The following is a 9,535-nucleotide window of genomic DNA, read 5'->3' on the forward strand; positions in this document are numbered from 1 at the left end:
ACTTTAAAAACCTATCCTCTGGCCAATGACCTATGACCTATTTTATTCTAAAATAGTTTAGGGTCAGCATACAAGTAAACATTTTAACAGCTTTAAATGTAACACAATTTCAAGTCCTGATAGCTGCAGTGTAGACATGACATGACCTGTGATACCACAGACAGACAGACAATAGATGTATTGCAGCAGACAATAGTCCCCAAAAAAGACTTTCTCCTGTTTAAGTTACATTTGTTGTTTGTTGTTGGCCGTTTAAATTTTTTTTTTTATTTAGCTTTACTTTTAAATAAAAGTGTTTATTTGTGATTTAAAAAAAAAAAAGATTTACATATTAAAGAAACAAATGAGCTCAATGTTAGGAGCATTTTTGGTTTTGATCTTTTCATGGGATTAGTTCAACAAAAATATAGAGTAAATAAATTGTATGTATTGTATGCCAAACTTATCCTTTCAGCACCACAACTACATGCCTTATCTTAAACTTAACATGCCTAGCCTAACCATAACCATTACATTAATGCAATTCAAACCTTTATCCTGGAGTTAGTGAGAACCAGCCAGAACGTCCTTACTATGCAAAATGTCCTAATTCTTCATATCCAAAACTCTAACTGGTGACACGCACACACGCACACACACACACACACACACACACCCACACACACACACACACACACACACCCACACACACACACACACATATGCACGCACGTGCGCGCACACACACACTCGCACACACAGGTGGTGAATATATTTAATCTACTTAAATTTCTCACAATGTTTTCTCTCAAAATAAAAGAGTAGAGGAGCAGAACAGAATGACTCCTAGCAACATGCTGTGTGTTTCAGACAAATTCATTCTATTTTGTCTCAGACCCCATAGAAGCAAGTACATAAACTGAAATACAGTCCTCCCTTTCTCTCTTTGTCTCTCCACATAGACTTTGGACTTCAAGCTTGATTGATTTTCCTCCCTCTAATTAATTTTTCATTCTTTTTTTTCTGACATATTGAGATAGTAATGGCAGTGCAGTGCTCCCTCTGAGAGCTGTTATTGTATGAGGAGCTGTCATAATTCCATGACAAGACTTATGCGTCTGTTGTGTATGTATTCTACTTTTACATTTTAAATTGATATGGTATTTATATAAGCCAAGGGAACAGTAACGATAGTAAAGATATCTGGTATTCACATGTGTAACGTGAGTGTTCGGTATGTGGTGGTGGATCACTCTTTATGAGAATAAACAGCAGGATGGAGACGGATGACTTTCTCAAGCGGTACTTTATTGAACACTACTCACAACAACAACACTTCCTTGTTCGGACCTTCCACGTGACTGAACTAACCAATCAGAAGCGAGAACTTAGACTGAGGTAAACGTGAGGGAATCAGAGAGGCAGATTCAACAGAATATCCTGACTGTGTGAAATATGTAAACATGTAAATATGTAACTAATAATTGTGTAACATAAATATGTAAATGATTAACTGACTAAACATTGTAAATACATTTCTAGTAAATTAACTCAAATATAAATTATATTAAATTCTGAGCCTTACACCTTTCAAATATGAATTAACTCCACTTCTAAACCTTACACATGTATGCTTTATATGTGTGGCTTTAATGTCAATTTAATATAATCAATCATGTGTAATCGTGGCCTTATTTTCAATACATACTCCATGGTCCCTGACTGAAGGATAAAGTCATGGTTAAAGATGATTTTGGTGGCCGGGTCAGACTTTATAGCAGAACAGTTGGATTGCATTAGATTTTACAGGTATACCTAATGAAGTGGCCACTGAATGTACAGTGCTGCCCCTATCAAACAGAATCTAGTCATGCCTTCAACCTAATTTCAGCCTAATGCCACCCTCAGTGACCTTTGTTACAGTATGTCCCCTTGGCACTGAATGGCTGCTAATCTCTGCTAATTGCATCTAGGTCACCCCTATGCACCCAGCTACTTCAGATAGGTGACACAACCAGCTTGTTACAAGCCACTGTGAGTTCCTAGAGGGGAAATGAGAAATGCTCTTTAATGACAATAGTTTTAGGGCTGCTAGATGTGGTGATACAGACAGGGTGCCCAGGCACAGTCTGTCTCTGACAGCCTTGTGAGTCCAACAACCTTAAAAAAAGAAGAAAAGCAATACAACTCCTCCTCTATACAGAACACGTTCAGGCATGTATGCAAAGCATACACCATCATACACAAACACTTTGTCATGGAGCACAAGCAAACATGTCGACAGAGCCTTGAGGATAACATTTGTTTTCCATGCTGACAGGCTTTCTGAAATTGAGTATGATGTGTGAACCAGGATCTGGGTGTCTTGAAACTGTATTGCAATAACGGATGAATCTCTGGACTCACAGAGGCTTACACTTAACATTTATTGTAAGTCCTACTGCCAAATATGAACAGTCTTGTATTTATTTGGATAGCTACATTAGAATACACCTGGCAGGGTATTCATAACACTGTTTCTTAAACATATCTCAAAGAAATGAGACATTTGGGAAAGCTAACCATTCAATGCCTCTGAACTCTACCCATCTGTTTAGGATGTAGCCATGGTGACAGCTGGATCACAGAGCTCCTCCTCCACTAGTTTTATGTCCGCTTACCTCCTGTCAAGAATTTCCAACAAGTTGCAGATCCATCACAGATCCCATCTTTTGATTACTCTTATTGTGCTTTACATTAGCAGCTCGCTGTTCTGCAGGAAGAAAGGCATGTTACTGTAAAGTGTATGGGATGACACTTAGGTTCAGTTACCAAGACTGTTTTTAAATGCCGTTTATAGAGAAGTCATAGACAGCACACATGCTGCTGCCCCACAGCCTTCCACAGCCATATATTCTATATTCCTATATTCTTTGGGCCTTTGTGTAAAATACTTTCATGGATGCTTTGGACACATTTCTATGCCCAGCTTTAAAGGGGTGATAGAATGCAAAACCGATTTTACCTTGTCATAGTTGAATAACGACAGTTTGGTGGGTAAATAGGACATACATAGAAGCTCAAAATCCCATTGATACCCCTATCCTCTGCAAATCTCACATTTTGAAACTGCCGCTGAAAACGGGCGAATCTCAACAAAGCTAAAAGTTGATGTCAACATCTCAACTCCTAGTCTTTGTCACGCCCCAACATTTGCATAGGCTACACCACTGACCTGAGGTCAGCTTAGTCTTCTGAATCTAGCTAGGTCATGCAGATCTCCAGAGGTCCGCTATTTAATTACTAAATTCACTTCTGAGACTTTTTTATGCAAGAAATATGCATAAAAATGTGTATACTATGTAGAGGTCAAATATGGGGCATTTTACAAAAATTGATGGCTAATTGCAAATTTTGTCCGACTGTGTGTCGCAGTTCAGCAGGAGCTCAGCAGGCTACGTGACAGCGGCCGGTGCTGCCTCGCCGCCCTGTGTCCTACTTCATAGACTCCGGCTCGCTGTGAGCTAGCTGGATCTCCGTCACAAAGGGAAGCCCGCGGCGCTCCATACCTGCGCAAAGTCACCGTTTCTGGGTTACTGGACTACAAAATGCCAAGGCCCTGATGGAACTCCAGGGCCTGCAGCTAGCCGCGATCTTTACCCATAGGATTGAAGGGACAGTAGCAGCTAACGAAATCTAATGTTCACAAAAATGCATTAAATTGAAATCGGACACCATTGTTAGCTTTGTAAGACCTTGGGGTAGATGTTATATAAGTGGTGTGATGAAATTCAAACTGCAAATATACTCTAATTATGCCGAAAGTGAAGCTAACTAGCCGCAACCTGTACACATAGGATTGAAGGGACAGTAGCAGCTAACGAAATCCCTAATGTTCACAAAAATGCATTAAATTGAAATCGGACACCATTGTTAGCTTTATAAGACCTTAGGGTAGATGTTATATAAGTGGCGTGACGAAATTCAAACTGCAAATACACTCTAGTTATGCCGGCAGCTGGCAGTCAGCCCCGAGCCCCGGTAGTCCAGTAACCGAGAAACGGTGTGGAGCTCCTAAAGTCCGACACGTCTTACCAAATTTGCAATTAGCCATCAATTTTCGTAAGACGGCCTATATTTGAGCTTTATATAGTTGATTTATTGCTTAAAAAAGTCTCAGAAGTGAATTTAATAACAAAATAGCCCGACAAACAATGTATAACTTTGCAGTGTCTGAAATATGAGACCTGCTGTCTCGTCTCCAATGTGTTTCTATGGGGTTCGCTCAAACCAATCAGCGCGCAGCTCATCTAAATATTCATGAGCATACCATATTTGGAAATAAAGCTCTTGTTCCAAATACAGCCATATTCACAGGGTAGTTAAGGGCCTAATAAAATAGCATTCGGGCAATTTTCAGCCCAACCAATGTTACATACCCTATTAGGAGACCTTAAGGAACAGTGTGAAATACCCTATATAATCATTCTATCACCCCTTTAAGCTTCCCTCTTTTGTTCTCCCTGTTACACCATATATTTTGAGTTCTGACAGTATCTCAAATAATTTTCTTTGGTTTCATCTCTCTGTGCAGTCGACACCAACCTTTACATTCTTACACTATTAAGACTCAAACCTATCCATAATTGTGAAACAATCAACTTGATGGACGTAGGCTTGACATCAATCCGACGTCTGTTCTTGTGGAATCTTATGTGGGTTGAAATTTTAATCATACCATGTCTGCACTAATGTGGGTCATGCTTAATGTAGGGTGATGAGGAGTCCAGCCAGGGCCTTCCCATCAGCCCCTTCATGGACCGAGCGGCACCACAGTTGGCCAAACTCCAAGAATCGTTCATCACACACATCGTGGGACCACTGTGCAACTCCTACGACTCAGCCAACCTCATGCCTGGACGTTGGGTGGAACCCAACCTAGAGGCAGAGGAGCCAGAGATCACGGAGAATGAGGATGATGAGGATACTACAGAGGAAGACACGTCCACCAGCTCAGAAGCATCACGTAAGCACTATGGTCTAAAACAAAGCTATAACCCTGAAGTAGTGCTGCAATCATCAACTGGAGGTGATCAGAAACATGTAGCCTAGAATGCCTGCTTTTGTATGAAATTGTTTGTTGTTATCATTTATTCATTCTGAATATGGATTTGATTATACAATATAATATACTGCAAGACATCAGACAGTGGTTTCTCCTCTGAACGATGGGAAATAAATTAGTTTAGCAGATTTATGTAGCTGTAGTGTGTATTTATGTATTTGTACAACATAATCAAGCTTTTTTTTTTCTCTCCAGAGAAAGGAACTTCCAAGAAGAGAAGGAAAGTCTTCTGCCAGATCACCCACCACCTGCTGGAGAACCACGAGATGTGGAAGAAGGTAATTGCAGAAGAGGAGGCCCAGAAACATGGCCAAGTAGCAGAATCTGTCCATTTAAACAATGTAGCTGAGCCAATTCTGGCAATTCACGAGGAGGAAGAAGAGCCAGGCAGCAAAGAGGAGCTAGTTGAAGGAGAGGATCCAGAAGAGGGAGTGGAAGAACCAGAGTGGCCTGTGTCTCCGCAGGAAAACTCTAAACCTCCAGAGGAACTAGCGGAGGGGGACCCACACTGAAACAGCCCATGGGAAATATGGCATCAGTCAGGGCAAGGACATGAAGAAGTATATCTTGCTTTCGTATCCTTTCAACTGACTCCTGTCTCCTGCCAGCACATCACTTAGACACAACACTGTAGATGTTTGGGAAATGTGTGCCTATACAGAAAAAAACAGGGTGGGAAAATTTGTGCTTTACACATTTTATCTGAATATCTTGTTTCACCAAACATTTAAAGGAGCTTTCCATATTGCAATACAGGATTATTTGTGTACTTTGGGATACAGACTCTTTTGCTACTGTCAAGAGAAGAGGAAGACTGCTTGCACAGACCTCAACCCAATGTGGTAACACAGGACTGCAGAAATTTGCTGCCAATTTATACATAATTATTTTCTGAATGCAATTATAATATATATAGATCACAGTTACTTGTACTTGTGTTTCAATTTTAGCAAGAGTTTTTGAGGTCTCACATGGGCCATAATGTTTTATATAATATAAATATAAAAATATATATATATATATATATATATATATAAAAATATATATATATATATATATATATATGGATTATAAAGGGAGTCAATCAAATGAGGAACATTGGCGTATCTTTTGTTCCTTTCAACTTTTGCCAAAATGAATCACTGACCCATAGGCTTTAGCATATGAAATTATTATTAAAAAAATGTGTCGCCATATTAAGTACTTTATACCTTTAGGTGTAGCCATATTACTTTAAGGAAGAAGATTCAAGGCTTCTTACACTCTGTATTTATGTGTGTGGCCGTGTGTCTGCATGTTTAAATTAGTGCGCCTACATGCACAGTTCTTCTGCAGAGGACATAGATAGATTCAGCAGATTTATTTTTGCCATCTCTCCTCAAGGTAAATATAGTGGTCATTACAGTGTTACACTGTCCCATGTTGCAGCACTGACAAAGCAGCAGAGGGTTGTTGGAAATGAATCTGTGCTGAATACAAGACCAAAAAGGGAATACCAGTACAGAGAACATACACTAACACTACCAAAGTGTTAAGGGAAAATATGAGGGGAAAAACAACAAAACATGTAACCCTGCATTCATAAACATACAGAACCAGAAAGCATAATCTATTCAACAGAAAATTATTAACATCTATAATCCTACAAAGTTCTTTGAAAATGCCCATAGGTAGATTAACTAATACACTTTTTTCTTTGTCTTTTCTATCAATTTTTGACTCTCTGACTATGTATTTGGACTCAGTGTACTGTATTATTATTACTCACTGGTCCTCATTGTGTAAAAACCTGCAAATGATGCTGACCTTTAACCCTCAGGAACACCTCAACTGTTTAAATTCAAAGTAAACACCTGTATCACCTGTGAGGACAGTAAGTTACAAATGTGCAGATATAGTAAGCTAGTTTATAATGCGTTCATAAAAGGCTTAGAACAAGGCTGAAGCTTAAGTCACAACCCCTCGCTTTTCTGCGTTGACTATTATACTGTAACATCTTTGCAGATAAATACAGTGAATCTGCTGTCAGGACTTCAGAGTGCATCATTTGGATGGAGTTCTGCAAGTGAAAGTCCAATCTGATAAGACTTTGAGAGCCGAAACAATAATCTCTGAGGCTAACTACTGTAGCAGTTTTTATGCTAGTAAAAAAGATGCTTTTCTTTAATGTAAAGGATATGCATTGCAGTAAAGGTTAGCTTTTCAGTAATGGCCAAGATGACTACGATGACAGCATGTGGTATTTAATCACTTTTACTCTTTGAAACATCAAATTTGTGTGTGAGTGTGAGTAGAACGGACATTTAAAGAGAAAATGCCGATTATTGTTAGTTGTTATGGTAATGTGTGTCACACTCATGTATGTATAGAGAGACATACATTTTCATGATGACTTACCAATAGAAATATGAAGCAATTAAATCCAAAATTCTCAATTCCTCTCTAGCAGCAAGGCAACGGACATAGTGCCCAAAAGACGCCTCATCATGCTTTGTGCTACTCCAGTGCTTATTTGTTGCAAAACCTCACCTCAGTGAGTCTCGACTTTCTGCAAGTTGGTTTATAAGGAAGTTTATGTGGAAGTTAGCCCGCTACAATGATTACAGTTCTTTGCAATGGCAAGAGTACACATAAAAATGGCTGCCACTCTGACCATCCTGCTATGTTGATTTGAATGGGAATGTCTGTTCTACTCTCATTCTATTTCTATGGTTCTGACATTTATCTCCTTGTGAATTTTGGCCCACATTGGCCCTTAAAATTTGTGTAGCCCCTACTTTCAAAACACCATGACGTAAACCAATTACATAACAAACTGCACAGTAGCTTGAGCAGGATGCAAAATGTCTCTAAAGAATATCCCACTTTGCTTCAATAATTCACATTTAAATAGAAAACGTGTTTGAGAGAGCATAAGTAGATCTTGAGTTAAAGAAGTAAAGTGCTCTACACTGAGTTTGAATCTTCTGTCACACACGAGTGCAGTGAGGTAATATCTCATGAATGATCCACTGCTAATCTTGATGAGTTTTCATGATCTACATGCACCTGAATCTTTTATGCACTGGTATCACTGCTCTTTATAATCTCATTTCTTTAAAGTGATCTTCAAAAAAACTGCACAGCACACAAGCCAACCTGTAGACAGGATATGATAGAGCTTTCCTGTGATTGAAATTGCATTGGGTATAGAACACCATGTCCTTGTATCCTTGCAGATCCTCTGATACTCTATTACCACACAATGTTCCTGGCTGTGGTGAATGGTGCACTACTCCCGTAATGGCCTGTTAACTGCTGCCCTGACTCTGCTACAGTGTGGAGGGGGGGGAGGACTCAGGAACTGCAGCTGAGGTCACACAAGTTGAAGATAATTAGTTGAACCACTGATTAGACAGATAATCATGTATATCAGGCCAAACTTGTTAGCAGCTACAGAATCAGATTTTTTTTCTGGCCTCTAATGATCGTGTGTTGCCTCACTCTTTGTATCCTATATACAAAATGCCTGCTGTTTTCTGTATGTTGTCTGCAATTCATACCTAATGAGCTATATAATCATCATTACAGACACAATGAATACATTTTATTCAGCTTATGAAAAACCTGATAACATATTACCAGTGTTATGCCAAGCTATTCAATACAACACAGACAGCTTAACCAAAGTGGTCCAGATTTAGAATAAAAACATCTATCATATGTGTGTAACTTCCACTTCTAGTTCTATTTCAAGCCTCCAGGTTGTACAATTATATAATTACTTATTATTAACTCAAACTCTCCAATGCTCCTGCTTTGTGAATGTATAAATACAGTATGCAGTGTGCGTGAGAGAGCAAGATATTGTGTTTATGTGTCTGTGTCTATTTACATTCTTTCATTGGCATCTCTAATGTTACTCTGTTTTGTATTTAGAGGCTGCTTTTACTCAAGTACAGTAGAGGTGGTGAAATAATGAAGGGTAAGGTGATGCAGTAAATTGTGTTTCAATTCTTCTCAGATACTCAGATGAAATTGTTATTCGCAGAAGGTCCTATAGCATATTTCTCCTTGCGCTTCCTCTTTGATCTGTCAGGTGCTTTGCCTGCAGATCAGAGATGCTCACTTGCAACAGTAGTAGAGCATTCATCACACAACGTATCTCATCTTTAAAGGTGATGGGATTCTGTCTACTGGGTTATTTTGTTGATGATCTTTTTATTTTATTTTTGGAGTGGACTATGTATGCATTTTGCCCCAGTCACATCAGTCTTAAGTCATTACTTGCATTTGAGCTGATACAGTATATCAGCTTTGATAGTGTATTTTTATTTCTTAATTGGTTTTATTTGATTGTCATAGTTATTCACACATGTAGCATACGTAACTCTCAGAACCAAACAAGCTTTACAATTATGTAAAAAAAAAAAAATGAGATGAGTATTTTTATATAGTTGACACATGATTAAA

General features: G+C 38.8%; 1 protein-coding gene across 3 annotated transcripts in view; it reads left to right on the forward strand.

The window, feature by feature from the left end:
* The window catches only part of LOC144522311 (cGMP-inhibited 3',5'-cyclic phosphodiesterase 3A-like), a 76,658-nt gene extending 70,577 nt beyond the window's left edge, over nucleotides 1-6,081 (forward strand). For all 3 annotated transcript variants that reach the window (XM_078257278.1, XM_078257279.1, XM_078257280.1), the window contains exons 13-14: nucleotides 4,732-4,984; nucleotides 5,279-6,081. In XM_078257278.1, the coding sequence (XP_078113404.1) occupies nucleotides 4,732-4,984; nucleotides 5,279-5,595 (570 nt within the window). In that variant the 3' untranslated portion in view covers nucleotides 5,596-6,081. The remainder of the gene's footprint in view (nucleotides 1-4,731; nucleotides 4,985-5,278) is intronic.
* Nucleotides 6,082-9,535: the final 3,454 nt, after the last annotated feature.

This window comes from Sander vitreus, chromosome 8, assembly GCF_031162955.1.
Source record: "Sander vitreus isolate 19-12246 chromosome 8, sanVit1, whole genome shotgun sequence".
Taxonomy (NCBI): domain Eukaryota; kingdom Metazoa; phylum Chordata; class Actinopteri; order Perciformes; family Percidae; genus Sander; species Sander vitreus.